At 40.3% G+C, this 17,541-nt stretch overlaps 1 protein-coding gene across 8 annotated transcripts in view; it reads left to right on the top strand.

Moving 5' to 3' along the window:
• Positions 1 to 1,215: 1,215 nt before the first annotated feature.
• RIC3 (RIC3 acetylcholine receptor chaperone) overlaps positions 1,216 to 17,541 on the top strand; it is a 52,746-nt gene continuing 36,420 nt past the window's right edge. For 5 of the 8 annotated variants that reach the window (XM_037050149.1, XM_037050151.1, XM_037050152.1 and 2 more), the window contains exon 1: positions 1,216 to 1,403. In XM_037050149.1, coding sequence (XP_036906044.1) covers positions 1,280 to 1,403 — 124 coding nt within the window. In that variant the 5' untranslated portion in view covers positions 1,216 to 1,279. The remainder of the gene's footprint in view (positions 1,404 to 17,541) is intronic. The other 3 variants (XM_037050155.1, XM_037050156.1, XM_037050150.1) reach the window with 2 other exon arrangements.

Here is a 17,541-nt window from a genome sequence, read left to right on the forward strand (position 1 = left end):
AAAAAGAGCCATGAAAACTGGTGAATTTTTGTGCAGCCATCCTAACATTGAAGATGGAAGAAAATATGCAACATTTTTGGCATATTATGTTGTTATTTCAAAAAAGGTGAAAATGCAACTAAAAGACAAAAAATTGTACTGCAGTGTGTGGAGAAGGTGCTGTGACTGAACATGTCAAAAGTGGTTTAATATTTTGACCAAATAATTCTTTGCTGTGGGGCTGTCCTATGCATTGGAAGGTGTTTGGCAGCATCCCTGACCTCTACCCACTAGAGGCCAACAGGGTAAGTTAGTTAACATACTCAAAATACCAAATCAATAAAGTTATTGGTGAAAATGAAAAATGTGTCTTTTATTTTATGTAAAAACACATAAGGACTTTTGGGGCAACCCTAAATTTCTTGCACTTCCTTGTTGAGATACCTATCTGCTCCGTAAGAGAATCCATCTTATGCATCAGACCCTTTAGTGCCATTTCAGGGTTTGTTACATAGTGAGAACTAAAAGAATGTGTATTCCCTAGATCAGTAATGACAGTAAGGAAGAACTGCGGGGACACAGAGGAAGGAGAGACTAACTTAAAAAGTTTCACGAGGCTAGTATTTTCCAGCTGTTCTTCGGAGAAAATTTTAACGGGTGGAGATGACTTTAGGAATTTTCCACGCAGCTGGAACAGGACAAGTGGAGCAAGGACTATGCAGGGGAAACAACAAATGATCTAGTTTGATGGGGCATTGGCAAGACCAGGTGATGCGGGGCCTCCAGGTCATAGAAAGGAGTTTGACAGCTGTTCTGAGGATACAGAGGGGTTGAGACGTTTTAAGCTGTGAAGAGAGATCATTAGACCTGAGATTTAGCATTATCCCCTCTGACTGCAAATGGAGAATGGATGCGAGGGCCATGAGGGTAGGGGAACCGAAGATCAGGAGTTCGCTGAAATAATGAGGAAATTGATGGTGAGGTCAGGATGGTAGTGAGCCACGGTGGTCAGGGAGGTGAGGGGAGGGCACGAGGGTCTGCTCTTTGGGCGGCAGGATGCACAGATGCAGGTGTGGCGTGAGGGGGAGGGAGGGGTTGCTCGTCTGTACACAAGGGCGTGGTGAAACCTCGCGGGAGCAGTAGACCGGCCCCGCACGGAGGAGTAGGAGGTGCGGGCGCCTGGCGCTCTTGTCCCTCGCGCGTCGCCGTCGGCGCAGCCCACCGTTTGTTCGTCGGAGGCCTCCGGTGCTGCGGTTCCGGTTCCGGTTCGCGTCTGCACCTGTGGCGAGGTCTAGTGGCCATGGCGTACTCCACCGTGCAGAGGGTGGCGCTGGCCTCGGGGCTCGTCCTGGCTATGTCGCTGCTGCTGCCCAAGGTCTTCCTGTCCCGCGGGAAGCGACAGGAGCCGCCACCAGCACCCGAAGGTAAGCGCAGGCCAGCTCCCCTTGAGCCGCCAGCATCCCTGCTGCAAGTAGGGAGACCGCTGCTCGAGGGAGGGGTGACTCCGGGAGCCTCCGGTCCCCACCTACCTATCCGCAAAACCGGCTAGGGAAGGCAGACCGTTTGGGAGGTGGCTCCCCTGGCATCGGTGGGCAGCGGGCGACTCCCCCGGCTTCCCGTCCTTGCTGACCTTCAAGGGCCAGGAATGCATGCTTCCATGCTGGGCACCCTCTAAGTGGTCCGCACACACCCATTACTCGCAGCCCCTTCCCCTCCTCGGTTTATCTCAACTCATTCAGGTGCTTAGTTTCAGGAGGGCTCCCACTTGGGATCCCTCTTTAGGGTTTGTGGGTGCTTTCTGCTGTGCTTTTATATGTAGTAAAGTCCGTTTGAACTGGTGGTGGTAACCTTAATTAGTAATGTGTTTTGTTTTGTTTTTTAATGTTGGTTGCTGAGTGCTTCGGGCTTTTTGTGTTTGTATGGGTGCCTTTAAAAATATACAGGCGTGCCTTGTGGATACTAAGGGTTCGCTTCCAGACCACCCAACAAAGCGGAACTGGGCAGGCGAGGCTTGCCTTCAGTTTGTTGAAAAGAAAGAAAGATCTGTGAAGTGCAGTAAAACGAGGTATACTTGTAACTTGAAGATTTAATCCAAATGTTAATTACTGAGAGGAATCGCTACCGTCCGCTCAATTAAATAAGTGTTTATTTGTTATTGGTATGATGTATGTGGTGTTTAAAAAATCCACCCTGTTGGTTGCATTCTGGGGCTTTTACATAACGATTGAGTGAGTGTAAAGGTGGGTGCCAAAAGCTGGGAGGGGGAGCTAGAACAATTCTCCATAGGCGTGAAGTTCTACTGTAACTCACTCCTGTAAATTACCTCTGCAACATCCTAGAGACATGGTCTTATAGTCTCTAACACTTCCACTCATGTTCAGCCTGTTGATACAGCTCCTTTTAAACTGAAACCCACTCCCGTTTAATGTGTGCGCACTGCCTGCAGTTCCACCCACTTGCACATCCTAGAATATAAATACCACAAATACAGAGAACTAGGCTCTAGGGGTGGCGGACAGAGAGGATCTGCTCGGTAATATTTATACTTGCAGAAACAATTTACATGGAAGAGGTTCCATGTAAAAAATCCTTACATGTTTGTTTTTATTTTTTTTGCTTTATTACAGAATCCCAAAACTTTTGTCTATTTGTCTGATGACATTGTCTGCCTTGGAGAGAAGTAAATTCATGATGATCTTGCACAGTAAAGATTCTTCCAAAACAGCGTTTTAATGAATTGAATTCCTGTTATGCTGAATTATCTTGAATACATTCTATCGAATATGGGTGGGAGACACTCTTGTGAGTGTTGTAGAGTATAGCGATTAGACATGGCTCTTTCCCTGGAGAACTCAAGGGCTGGTATTCAATGTTCTCATCTTAGAATCTGCACTTTCTGTTCTCTTTATTCCTGAGGTGTTCTTCCCTCAGCTTCCTTATCATTCAAGTTTCATCTCAGACGTGACCTTCTCCAAGAGGTTTTCCCTAAGGAGCCTACCTAAAATAATTCTCTCTACTCGCACCATTTCCTATCCCATCATGTTGTTTTATTTTCTTTATTGTGGAGATGACTGTATGAAATTACCTTGTTTACTCATTTGTTTGTTTCTACTTTCTAGAATGTAAGCTCACTGAGAGCAGGGGCTTTGTCTTTTTTTTTTTTAAGATTTTATTTATTTATTTATCTTTAGAGGGGAAGGAGAGGGAGAGAAACATCAATGTATGGTTGCCTTTCGTGCATTCCCTGCTGGGAGTTGGCCTGCAGGGAACCGGCCTGCAACCCAGGTATGTGCCCTGACTGGGAATCGAACCGCGGTCCTCTGGTTCACAGGCCCGCGCTCAATCCACTGAGCTACACCAGCCAGGGCGGGGCTTTGTCTTCTTTAGCACTGTTTCTTCAGCACCAGGCTAAAATAACAGTCAATAGATGCTTTTAAACGAGTAATTTAAGATTATGAAATTCCTAAATTGTGAATTCTCTTTTTGCATTTGTTGCTGAAGTAGTGTAATCTAGGCAGAAACTTGTCTCGAATGATGTATTCTGGTAACTGAAATTTGCTAAGTTAAATTCCTGTTCTGGTATACTGGCATTTTCAAAATAGTGACTCCTAACCATTTGGGGGTTGCATATCCTTTTTGAGAATCTGATAAAAGTTATGGATTGCCTCTCCAGAAAAATGCATGTAATTTTTATGTACATATTGAGGATGCGAGTGTCAATTCAGAGAATTCTCAGAACCCAGAAATCCTTGCTTTAAGAAAGGGGCAGCCTCCGTCATTTGAAAATTGTTAAAATTTGTGTCATTGAATCTTCCATTTCCACCCATTGGAATATGTGAAAAAGCATAGTTCCTTTTCCACATGACAGCTGTTAAGATAGTGTTTTAGCAAATATTTATGAACTACACGTTCATATAGAACGCACAGTGTACAGGTACTGCGGATTCCAAGGAAAAATAAGCCAAATATCTGCGTGAGGAACCCACAGCTTATGGAGGAAAATAGACAACAAATAAATGCAGTAAGTGTCAGATGTAGGTCCCCAAGTCCTTGTAAGGAGTGGTGGCAGCATGGCTCAAATGGTCAGTTTGATTAGAGGCAAGAAAGGTGTCATAGAGGAGGAGAGTGTAGTTTTTTTTCTAATGACTTTTTTTGAGATATAATTCACATACCATACAATCCATCCATTAAAAGTGTACAGTTTAGTGGTTTTTTGTGTGTATTCAGAGTTGTGCAACCACCACCAAAACCAATTAGAACATTCCCCCCCCACCAAATCCTGTAATCTTGAGTCATCACCCTCTAACACCCCCGCTTCAGCCCTAGGGCAACTGCTAATCTACTTTCTCTCTCTATTAGTGTTTCTGTTCTGGATGTTCCATGTACATGGACTCATGCAGTATGTGGTCTTTTGTGACTGGTTCCTTTCACTTAGCACAGCATTTTCATGGGTCATCCATGTTGTAGCAGGTGTCAATGCTTCATTATTCTGTTTATGGCCGAGTATGATTCCTCTGTGTGGATGTACCATATTTTTTTTACCATAAAAAATGCTCATCAGTCGATGGGCATTTGGGTTGTTTATATTTTTATTATTATGAATAGTGCTGCTCTTAACTTTTGTGTAGACACATGTTTTCATTTCTTGGGTGTATACATTTGGGAAATAGGAAAAATTTAGTGTGGCTAGAACTGTTAATGGAATTTCAGGGTCATGCAATTTATGACTCAATATTTAACTTTTTGAGGAACTGCTAGACTATTTTCCAAAGTGAATGTACCATTTTACATTCCCACCAGCGATTCCATGCAGGTTCCAGTTTCTACACATCTTATCTGTACTTATTGTTTGACTTTTTGATTATTGCATTCTAGTGGGTGTGAAGTGGTATCTCATTCTGGATTTATGTGCATTTCTCTGATGACTAATGACATTGAGCATCTTTTCACGTGTTTTTTGGCTATTTGCATCTCTTTGGAGAAAATTCTATTCATATCTTTTGCCCATATTTAAATTGGGTTACTTTTTATTACTGAGTTTTGAGTTCTTTTTATATTTTAGATCCAAGTCCATTATCAGATACATGATTTGCAGTTATTTTCTCCCTTCGAGTGGGTTGTCTTCATTTCCTTGATGATGTACTTTTAGAAGAAGTTTTTAATTTTGATGAAGTCCAGTTTATATTTTATTTTGTTGCCTCTGCTTTTGGTTTTATACTTAAAAAATCATTGTCAAATCCAAGATCATGGAGATTCATGTTTGTGCCTTCAAATTTTACAGTATTTGCAGTTAGCATTTATCTTTAATCTGTTTTGAGTTATTTTTTAATATACAAAGTTACAGAGAAGCTCAGTTTCATGTGGATATGCAGTTACCTAATTATCCCAGGACCATTTGTTGAAGAGACTATTCTTTTTACATTGAATTGTTTTGATACCCTTGTCGAAATTCAATTGAATGTAAATGACAGTTTACTTCTGGATTCTCAGTTCTGTTCCATTAATGTGTGTGTGTGTGTGTGTGTGTGTGTGTCTAAAGCAGGGGTGTCAAACTCATTTTCACCGGGGGGCCACATCAGTCTCACAGCTGCCTTTGTAATTTTAGGGCTATATGAATGTAAGTAGTCCTTAACTAGGGACAAGGAGTGTGGCGTTGCCAACAGGGAGAGACAAGGTGCAGGGCCCAATAAAACAAGGTGGAGGGCCAGATTCGGCCCCTGGGCCTTGTGTGTTGCCGCCTTTGGTATAGAGAGAGAGATGTGTAGATATATGCCAGTTACAGTCTTGATTCCTGTAACTTTGTAGTAAGTTTTGAGATTGAATTGTTCATCTTCCAATTTTGTTCTTGTTCAAGATTGATTTCTAAGTCCTGTGACCCAGCATTTCCATATAAATTTTAGTATCAGCTTGTCAATTTCTGCCAAGAAAAAAAAAAAGAAAAGGCAGCTGGGATTTTGGTAGACCAGGATAAATCTGTACATCAGGTTGGGGAGTATTGCCATCTTAACAACATTAAGTTTCTCCATCTATGAACACAGCATTTCTTTATATTTAGGTCTTTAGTGGCTTTCAACTTTTTATAATTTTACAATTTTGTAATTTTCAGTGTCCTCAGTATTATTTTGTTAAATATATTTCTAAGTATTATTGTGTTTGATGTTACAGAGAATTGAGTTATTCATTTTATTTGCAGGTTGTTCACTAGTTATAGAAATACAATTAATTTTTGTGTATTAATATTGTATCCTGCAACCTTGCTGAATTATTTGCTCTAATACATAGTCATGTCATTAGCAAATAGAAATATTTTATTTTTCTTTTCTGTCTGCATGTTTTTCTTTTTTTTTTCTTGAGTAACTGCCTAGGCTAGAACCTCTAGGACAATGTTAATAGGAGTAGTAAGAGTAAACATCCTTGTCTTTTTACTGATCTTAAGAAGGAAGCTTTCAGTATACTGTGTTCATGGATAGGAAAAATTAACATCATTTGAACATTCATATTACCCAAAGCAGTCTACACACAGATTCAGCACAATTCCTAAGAAAATCCCAATGGCCTGTCTCACAGATCTAGAACAAATATTCCTAAAATTTATATGGAACCACAAAAGACCCTGAATAGCCTTAGCAATCGAGAATGAAAAACAAAGTTGGAAGAATCACACTACCTGATATCAAACTACACTACAAGGCTGTAGTAATCAAAACAACATGGTATTGGCACAAGAACAGGCATATAGAGCAAAAGAACATAATAGAGTACACAGAAATAAACCCACGCCTTTATGGTCAATTAATATATGACAAAGGGGACAAGAACAAACAATGGGGTAAAGACAGTCTCTTAAATAAATGGTGTTGGGACTATTGTACAGATACATGCAAAAAAGTGAAACTAGACCACCAACTTACACCATTTACAAGAATAAACTCCAAATGGATTAAAGACTTAAGTTGAAAAAACATAAAAATCTTAGAAGAAAAACATTACTTGTAGCAATATTTTTGCTGATATATCTCCTTAGGCAAGGGAAATGAAAAGAAAAACAAATGGGGCCTCATCAAACCAAAAAGCTTTTGCACAGCCAAAGAAACAATTAACAAAATGAAAAGACAGCCCATTGAATGAGATAACATATTTGCCATTGATACATCAGATATGGGATTAATTTCCAAAATATATGAAGAATTTATACTATTCAACACCAAGAAGATAAGCAGCTCATTTAAAAAATGAGCAAAGGATCTGAATAAACACTTCTCCAAAGAGGGCATATAGATAGCTAAGAGACATGAAAAAATGCTCAGTGTCACTAATCATCAGAAATGCAATTAAAACCACAAGGAGATATCACCTCATGCCTGCAGAATGGCTGTTACCAATAAGTCAACAAACAAGTTCTGGAGAGGATGTGGAGAAAGGCAAACCCGGTGCACTGTCGGTGGGAATGCAGACTGGTGCAGACTGCTTTCCAGCCACTATGGAAAGCAGAATGGAGATACTTAAAAATTTTTTTAAATAGAACTGCCTTGTTACTCAGTGATCCCGCTACTGGGAATATATCCTAAGAAACCTGAAACACTAATTCAGAAGAATATATGTGCCTCTGTATTCCTTGCAGTGCCTTTATAGCCCAAGATCTAGAAGCAGCTCAAGTGCCAACCAGTAGATGAGTGGCTAAAAAAGCTGTGGTACTTTTACACCATGGAATGCTACTTGACAGTAAAAAGAAAGAAATTGTACCGTTTGCAGCAGGATGGATGGACCTGGAGATTACTATGCTAAGTGAAATAAGCCAAGTCAGAGGAAGACAAATACCATATTATTTCACTCATACGTGGGATCTAATGAACAAAAATGGACAAAACATAGAAACAGAGGTACAGATACATGGAACAGACTGACAGCCTTTAGAAGGGATGGAGTTGTGGAATTGAATGAAAAAGGCTTAAGGGATTAAGCAAAAAAACCACATATATCTATGATGCAGACTCCAGCCCTCTGGAGTTTGTGTGTGTGGGTGCGGTACACAAATTCACACGGACTACCGAGTCCTGTGGAGAAAATGGGACGGCACGGCCACCCTCTTAAGGGGAGAGCACATCCACACTTGCCTAGACAGACTTTTAGTGCTTTCCAGTTGCATTACATCAAAGAAGGTTTCATTCATTAGCCTTAGATTTACATTAAGTGATTATTTTTTACAGATAACAAAAGAAGAAAAAATATTGCAAATGCAAGGGAACGATAAAAAGAATTGATTTGGTTATAGTTCGTCCTCGGGATGACTTAGCACAGACTTTAGGGAGTTGCTTCACAGATATACACTAAACATCTGTAGTCTTAACTCAGGGTGAGGGATTTTTAGCAAAAGCAAGTCTCCTAGCAGCCTAGGTACAATGCAGGCCTGATTCCCTGTGGGAAAGCCGATCTGCATACCTGGCTCCTGGGTGCCACCTCACATTGATTGGTTTTCCGGATCAGTACAGGGCTACATTCGCTATTGTCATGCTGATTGGTTCCCTCTGTATCTATCCCTATAGATGTATAGGCGTAGATACAGATATTTGTATATAGATATAAGTACATCACATAGACACAGACAACAGTGCAGTGATAGCCAATGGAAAAGGAGGAGTGGAGGTGAGCCAAGTGGGGAAAATGGGGACGGAAAGATTCTTTGCTTGGAGCAGTGGGCCCATGATGCTGTGTGCAGTTGATGTTTTGCTGAGTTGTACACTTGAAACTTGTATGGTTTTATGAGCCAGTGTCACCCCATTTCACTTTAAAAAAGAGAAGAAAACTTTCATATCATTATGTATGATGTTAGGTATGGGTTTTGTGTAGATGCCCATTGTCAGATTGAGGAAGTTTCCTTCTGTTCCTTGTTTGTTCAGTGTTTTAATTATGAAGGGATGTTGAATTATGTCAGGTGCTTTTTCTATGCCTATTGAGATGATCATGGCATTTTGTCCTTCATTCCATTCATATAATGCATTACAAGATTGATTTTTGGATATTAAATCAGCCTTTCATTTCTCGTCTAAATTGAGATGGTATGTCTTAGAGTGTTTTTACCATCCAAAGTAAGAAGGTCACCCCAAGCAGAGGAAACACAGGGGGAAAAATCTTAGAGCCTTGAACTAGCTTTAGGGTTGTAAGAGATGAGACCAGAGAAATTGGCAGGGGCCAAACTGAAGATTTTTTTCCCGGCATACCTTAGGAATTTGGATATTACTGTGAAGTCCGAGGAGGCCATTTTAAGTTTGTGAGTAGAGGAGAGACATCCAGTCTGGGATTAGAAAAGGCAGCCTGGCAGCAGTGTGGGGGCTGTAGTATCCCGACGTCTCCGGGAGGAGATTGTTGCAGTAATCCAGTTGGGACGTCATGAGCACCATTAGGCTAATGCCACTGGGCTCATCAGTTAGGATACTCAAGACAAGTGACAGAAAAATCAGCTTGAATTGTCTTAAGACAGAAAGGGAATTTATTGTATTATATAAATAAAAGGACTCTGCCCTGGCTGGTATGGCTCAGTTGGTCAGAGCATTGTCCTGTAAACCAAGAGGTTGTGGGTTTGATTCTCTATCAGGGAACATACCTAGGTTGCCAGTTGGGTCCCCAGTTGGGTCCCCAGTTGGGTGTGTGTGAGGGGCAACTGATCTGTGTCTCTCTCTCACAGTGGTGTTTTTCTCCCTCTTTCTCCCTCCCTTCCCCTGTCTCTAAGATCAGTAAGTATGTCCTTGGGTGAGGATATGGATGGATGGACGGACAAACATATGGACTGTGTTAGAACTGGCCTCCATTGTTGTTTGATCCAGAGATTCACAATCTCATCAGGGATCCCGCTGTGATTTTTCACTTCTGGGTTCCTCTCAAGTTGGTTTTACCATCTGACTCCTCCAGGGTAGCAGCAATGGTTGCAACAGTTCCAGATATCACCTCACATTCTATTCAGGGAGAAAGTGTGTATTTTTTCTACACTACACTTTCATTCAAGAAGTTCTTGGTTTGTCCTCCAGCCACAGAACAACAGGAATACACCTCTGGTTGAGCAAGTCAGGTTTATGACTTCAGCAAGGGGGATGCACACCATGGAGAAGAACGGGGTATCTCAGTAGGAGTGTTTGAAAGCCTTATATTGGATTTGGGCTTGTTTGGGTGATTTTGAGGAAGGTTTAAGGATGTGGGGCTTTGTGATGCTGTCAGGAGGTGAGGACAGTTCTGTGATAGGGTGTGCTCACAGAGTTGGTCTGAAGGGAGGGCAGAAGAGAGAAAGACTGAAGCTGTAATTGGTGACGGAGCAGTCACTCATTACCCAAGAGTGGAGGCAGTTTGATACTTGGCTGGGATAGTACTCATGTCTTATCTGTATTCAGGCAGACTACAGAGTTGTCCTTTTTTCCTTGGTCCATCATGATCACCACATGGCCTTGTTCGATGGTTTGGTGTTGATGTCCTAGAATTGCTTACAGTTAGCAGGAGAACACCAGGAGAACTGTGAGGGCCGGGCTGGCTGGCAGCAACCACAAGGCCAGGCTGATAGTACCAGTCAGCTCCTGGATGTCAGGGGCTGCTGCTTCTCCTCGGATGTGATTTCTCGGTGTCAGTCAGCACTAAATGAAATTGGGCAGAAACGGTGACTAATGGAAGGTGTTACCTGTTTCTGTTTCCCAGTTCGTTCAGATAGATTCTGTATGGTACATAGATATAACTCTTGAATAAAGCCAGGTATGCTAGGTGCAGTTAAAGAGATTCGAAAAATGCGTTCTAAGTGCATGGGGAGAAAATGCTTTGGGGTGGGGGCAGTGGCCTGGGCCCTGAAAGACAGGCTGGATTTAGATTATGTGGAGTTGGGGAGAAAAGCAAAACCACTGGAATATAAAGGCTTAGAAGCGAGAAATCACCAGGCAGGCCCAGAGCATGGTGAGGAGTCTGGTTAGGCTGAATCAGGCGTATGTAACGGGAAAGGAGTGTGAGGAGGTACTTTTGAACTAGATTATGTAATTCAGTTGTTCAGGAATTCTTTTTGTAGTGAGGGAGCATCAGGACTTGTTATGCACATACTGTGTGTGCTGGGTGCTTTGTATGTGTTATTTAATCTGTAATCCTGTAACAGCCCTGAGAAATGGGAGTCATTATTGCTATTTTACAGATAATGTAAACGAGCTCTAGAAAGGTCCATTCAGCCTCCACCTAAACTGTTGGAAGCAAAGCCAGGGGTCTCACTCATAACTCTGACCCAAAAGATGGTGGTCGTTTTACCTCACTTTGCTGCCTCCTGCTTAACATGGCCTGTTGTCCTCAGTGGGGACCACTGAGAGCTTTTGATCAGAAAAATGGCAAGACCAGTTGCAGTTATGCTTCAGGAAAACTACTCTGGAAACAAAACAGTAGTAGTTAACACGTGTAGAATATATGGACTAGGCCCCATGCAAAACAACTTAGACATACATCCCTTCTAGTAATATGTAAGATGAACTAGAGGGGGAAGGTGGGCAAAAGGTGAAGAGGAGCTGGTTGAGTTAGCAGAAAACATCCAAGCGCAGGGAGGGGTACGCAGGAGGAGAGGAACGTAACAAGAGGAGGCCTTTGGAGACCAGCGCTGAAGAAACAGCTGTTGTCCCAACCACCACTTGGAGGAACACTGATTAAATGCAGCCTCCAGAGTGGCCCCAGCGTTTAGAAAGAAGTTTCCATATTTCTTAAGGACCAGCCCATCAGATCTTTCTTGAACTGTCTAATAAGAAATCAAAACATATTCAGTTCTTTATTGATTTATTTGCCCTGAGAATGAAATGCCGCAGATGGTTTAATGTTGCTTTCAGAAAGCTCTTTTGTTAACAGGGCTAGAATTTTTGTTTTTGTTTTTAGCAGTAAGGGTGGTTATTAACAGTGGAAAGTAGAGCTTCACTCTGCAAAATCCATTAAGTTTTTAGTCACGCTTAAATGCTGTGCTGAGTGAAGTATTAATAATTAAATAAACCTACATATGGAGAAAGCTTTCAATAAGCAATTAGGATTCAGTCAGATCCCATTTTAGGGCATACTTAAGTACATTTAGAGATAGTGAAAACAGCTGTTTTCTATTTTGGATATTCTGTAATTTTAATGTTCTAATATCTTTAATGCTCTGATCTCTTTAGTTGTATTTTAAACACACATTTTTTTAAAAAAACCCACAAATCCTGTTTATAATGTAGCTATAAAGTAGAACATTTGAGTAGTGAACAGTAGAAAATAACCTAAACGTTCATCAGCTGGGGAGGGGGTAAATAAATCGTGGCATGGGTAGTAAGGAGATGCTTTGAGTAAATGAAGTAGAGCTACATGTATCAACATGGCACGTTTCTGGGCCAAAATATCGATTCTCCACCCAGAAAAAAAAAGGCAAAAGAGAAGTTGCAGAAGCAAGAGTACATTGTGATACCATAATATTAAAGTTTTAAAAATTGTAGTAAAATATGTATAACAAAATTTTTTATTTTAATCATTAGGTGTAAAGTTCAGTGGTATTAGGTACATTCACATTGTTCTAGAACCATCATTACTATCCATTCATAATATAAAGTTTTAAAGTACTCAAGATAATACCATGTATTGTTTATGGATGCAGACTTCTGCAGTAAAGTCCAAAAGCACACCTAACAGTCACCACATTCAGAGTTGTGACCATCCCGGGGAGGGTGCATGGGAGTCCCAGTTACAGTTCAGGTAAACAGGTGTACAAGTGCTCATGTGTTATTTCTAATTTTTGTACATTTGGAGTATTTCATTAAAATTTGTAAAAAATCAACTAGACATTTCTAAGTGTTTCATAGTTGTGGACTTTTTCAACATTCCGGGCTGTTAATTTCTGAGAAACGTGGTGGTTCTGAGAAGCGTGGTAGTACTAAGATCCAAGAGGTGAGGCTGCTCCCTGTTACAAACAGTTAACTTTACAAACAGAAAAATCTCCTCCAAACTCAGCATTCTGACCCAAGCCTGCTGTTCCCGGTATACCCTTAGTCACAGGTGGCAGAAGTTTTAGTTTCGGAACGTAAAGGTCTGAGAGAATGACTCTGCAAATAAAAGAAACACAGAAGGAAAACAGGTTTGGGAAGGTGAAAATGAGTTTCATTTTTAGGTTTGAGATGATAGACATTTAAAAGGATCTGTACACATTAGTGAGATTTAGAGATAAGAAGTAGGAGCTTGAGGGAAGGGTCCGAACTGGAGGTATACATTTTGAGAATTATAATAGATGCCTTGAAAATGAGTGACTTTTGCCAAAGGAAGAAGGATAAAGAAAGAATAGAGGGGACTAAAGGTAGCTTACTCAATAAATGGTGTTGGGAAAATTGGACAGTTGTGTGCAGAAAAATGAAACTATACCACCTTCTTACACCACATGCAAGAGTAAATTCAAAATGGTTTAAAGACTTAAATGTTAGACTCAAAACCATAGAAATCCTAGAAGAAAACATAGGCAGTAAAACCTGAACGTTACTTGTAGCAGTATTTTATCTGACAAAGCTCCCCAGGCAAGGGAAACAAAAGGGAAAAATAAATGGGACTTTATCACACTAAAAAGTTTTTGCACAATAAAAAGACAACCCACAGAATGGGAGAACATGTGTGCCCATACATCTGGTAAGGGACTAATTCCAAAATTTATAAAGAACTTACGAAACTCAACACCAAAAATACCAACAACCCAATTAAAAAATGGGCAAAAAACCTGAATAGCCATTTCTCCAAAGAGGATGTACACATGGCCAATAGACATACGAAAATATGCTCAGTATCAGTAATCATCAGAGAAATGTAAATTAAAACTACAGTGAGCTATCATCTCACACCTATTAGAATGGCTGTCGTCAATAAATCAACAAACAAGTGCTGGTGAGGATGTGGAGAAAGGGGAACCCTTGTATACTTTTGGTAAGAATGCAGCCAGTGTGAAAAGCATTATGGAAATACCTCAAAAATTATAAATGGAGTTGCCTTTTGACTCAGTGATCCCACTTGTGGGAATATATTTGAAGATACCCAAAACACTGATTCAAAAGAACATAAGCAACCCTGTGTTCACTGCAGCGTTATTTATTATACAACTGCTAAGATATTGAAGAGGTCCAAGTGTTTATCAGTAGATGAGTGGATAGAACAACTATGGAACATTTATGCAATTGAATACTGCTTGGCCATAAAAAAGAAGAAAATTTGACCCTTTGTGACAGCATGGATGGACCCAGGGAACATTATGCTAAGTGAAATAAGCCAGTCAGAGAAAGACAAATACCATATGATCTCACTCATATGTGGGATCTAATGAACAAACTGAACTAACAAGCAAAAACAGACAGACTCCTAGCAGATGACAGCTATGGGGAGAGTGGTTAGGGGGTGGTGGGATTGAGGAAAAAGGAAAAAGGGCTCATGGACGTGGACAACAGTGTGGTGATTGCAGAGGTCAGGGCATAAGGGGGCTAAATGGTCATGGGAAAAATATAGTATTTTTTTAAAAGAAAGAACAGAGGTTGAGACAAAATCTTGGGGAGAGTGGATTAAAGAACCAATACAAGAAGAGTCCGAGACAGAATAGGTGTAGGCCGGTTAGTGGGGAAACAAGCTTGTAGAGTGATGTGCCATAGAGATTAAGGCAGAAGGGTTGACAAGGATTTACTCAGGTTAATGCAGTACTTACTTGAATGACTCCTTTGTGGTGGTCTCTTCCTTGTGTTGCACAGGAATCCTAGGAGTGAGGACTGAGGAAAAGACATTGGACTTGGTGGTTAAGGCACAGTTACCAACATGTTGTTATAATTATACTTTTCATCTGTCAGTTCTGTAAAGACAGGAACTCTGTTTTATTTAGCATTTTAATCTCAGTGTCTGGCACAGTGCCTGGCACATTAAGTGTCAGTAGTAAATATATGAACTGTTACACCAGATGTAGAATGGTTAGGTTTCTCATAGGTCCTAGGTTATAAAACATTTTTTTAAATCTAGCGTGTCTGCTCTATTGCACTCCAGTTCCTTTCCTGCCTTTGAAAATAGTATTCCCTATTTTTCAGCTTCTCTTAATTCCAGTTTACATTCTCTTTATCAGTCATGTTGCTCTACTTCTTAACACATCTCGATTCAGTCAGTGTTGCTTTTGAAATCCTATATTGTACTTGCTTCCTTATTCCCATTACTCTCGAATTCAGGACAGGTCTAACAGTCAGAGTGTACCAAGGTGGCATGAGCTTCCTGGGGAAGCACTTAGTTTTCTGTTGGATGGGATTCAGCAAAGTCAGGACCACCACTTAAGGGAGGGAAGGATATCGAACACAGGTGGTTAGACTAGATGATTTTAAAACATAGCTTTATTGAGCTATAATTCACATACTATGCAATTTACCTATTAAAGTGTACAGTTGACGGTTTTTAATATAATCACAGAGTTGTGCAATCACCCCACAATCAATTTCAGAACATTTTATCATCCCCCCTGCCCCAGCCCAAAGAAACCACTAATCTACATTCTGTCTCTATAGGGGTGCCTTTTTTGGACATTCCATATTAATGGAGTTATATAATATGTGGTCTTGCATGACTGGCTTTTTTTTACATAGCATACTGTATTCAAAATTCATCCATATTGTATTCCATTCCTTTTTGTGGCCAAATAATATTCCACTGTATGGATATAACACATTGTGCTTGTCCATTGGTCAGTTAATGCATATCTGGCTATTGTAAATAATGCTGCTATGAATATTTGTATACAAGTTTTTGTGTGAGCATATTCTTGGGCGTATACCTAAAAGTATAATTGTTGAGTTGTATGGAAACTTTGTTGATCCTTTTGAGGAACTACCAGCCTGTTTTTCTAAGTGGTTGCACTGGTTTATATTTGCACCAGCAGAGTATGAGAGTTCCATTTTCTTCATGACCGTGCCAGCACTTTTTCTTTTTTTTTTTTTTTTGACATTCAGTAGTATTCTGTATAAGTTTCAGGTGTGCAGCGTAGTGGTTAGAAAATCATGTACTTTATAGAGTGGTCCCCGCAATGTTTCAGGTACCTGCCTGGTCCTGTACATAGTTATCATGATATTATTGACTATGTTCCCTATGCTGAACTTTACATCCTGTGACTGTTGTGTAACTACCAGTCTGTACTTCATCTCGTCACCTTTTCCTCCCATCCCTCCAAGCCCTATTCCCTCTGGGAACCATCAGCTTGTATTCTGCATCTGTAAGTCTGTTTCTGTTTTGTTTGTTCATTTATTTTTGCTCTTTTTATTTCACTTAGTACAATACCCTCTGGGTCTCCCCATATTGTCGCAAATTTTAAGATTTCATTCTTTTTTATGGTATGATAAAAATTGATATTTCATTATATATAGGTACCACAACTTCTTTATCCAGTCATCTATTGATAGGCACTTGGGTTGTTTCCATACTTTGCGATTATAAATAACACCACAGTGAACGTAGGGATGCATGTATCTTTTTGAGTTAGTGTCTTGGGTTTCTTTGGATATATGAGTGTACCTAGGAGAGTATGTGCTGGGTCACAAAGAAGTTGCATTTTTAATTTTTTGAGGAACCTCCCATATTGTTTTCCACAGCAGTTGCACCAGTCTGCAATCCCACCAACAGAGCACTAGGATTCCCCTTTCTCCGAATCCTCACCAGCACTTGTTGTTTGTTGATTTATTGACGATGGCCATTCTGACAGGTATGTAGGTGATATCTCACTTTGGTTTTAATTTGCATCTCTCTGCTGACTAGTCATGTTGAACGTCTTTTAATATGTCCCTTGGCCATCTGTATGTCCTCCCTGGGAAGGTATCTATTCAAGTCTTCTGTCTATTTTTTAATTGGGTTGTTAGAGGTTTTTTTGTGTTGAGTTATATGAGTTCTTTATAAATGTTGGATATTAACTCCTTATCAAATGTATCATTGGTGAATATCTTCTCCCATTCAGGACATTGTCTTTTTATTTTGTTGGTTTCCTTTGCTGTGCAAAAACTTTTAACTTCGATGTTGTCCCATTTGTCTATTTTTTCCTTTGTTTCCCTTGCCCAAGGAGATATATTCCAACACTTTTTATTATTTGTCTTTTCTTATAGCATCCTAGTGAGTATAAAGTGGTATCTCATGTGGGTTTAAGATGCATTTTTTTCAATGACTGGTGGCGTTGAACATCTTTTTATGTGCTTATTGGCCTGTTATATACTTTGGAGAAGTGTCTAGTAAGAGCCTTTGACCATTTTTAAATAAATTGTTTTTATTTTATTGTTGAGTGGTAGGAGTTCTTTATATATTTTGAACATTAGACCCTTATCAGATATATGATTTGCAAATACTTTCTCCCATTCATTGGGCTGTCTTAAGTCTCTTTTTTTTATTTTAAAATTTTATTTATCTGTAGAAGGGAAGGGAAGGAGAGAAGGAGAGAAATATCAATGTGTGGTTGCCTCTCGTGAGTCCCCTGCTGGAAACTGGCCTGCAACCCAGGCATGTGCCCTGACTGGGAATTGAACCTCGATCGTGTGGTTCACAGGCCCACGCTCAATCCACTGAGCT

This window comes from Sturnira hondurensis, unplaced genomic scaffold (assembly GCF_014824575.4).
Source record: "Sturnira hondurensis isolate 20B ecotype Veracruz unplaced genomic scaffold, ASM1482457v3 Scaffold0006505, whole genome shotgun sequence".
Classification (NCBI taxonomy): domain Eukaryota; kingdom Metazoa; phylum Chordata; class Mammalia; order Chiroptera; family Phyllostomidae; genus Sturnira; species Sturnira hondurensis.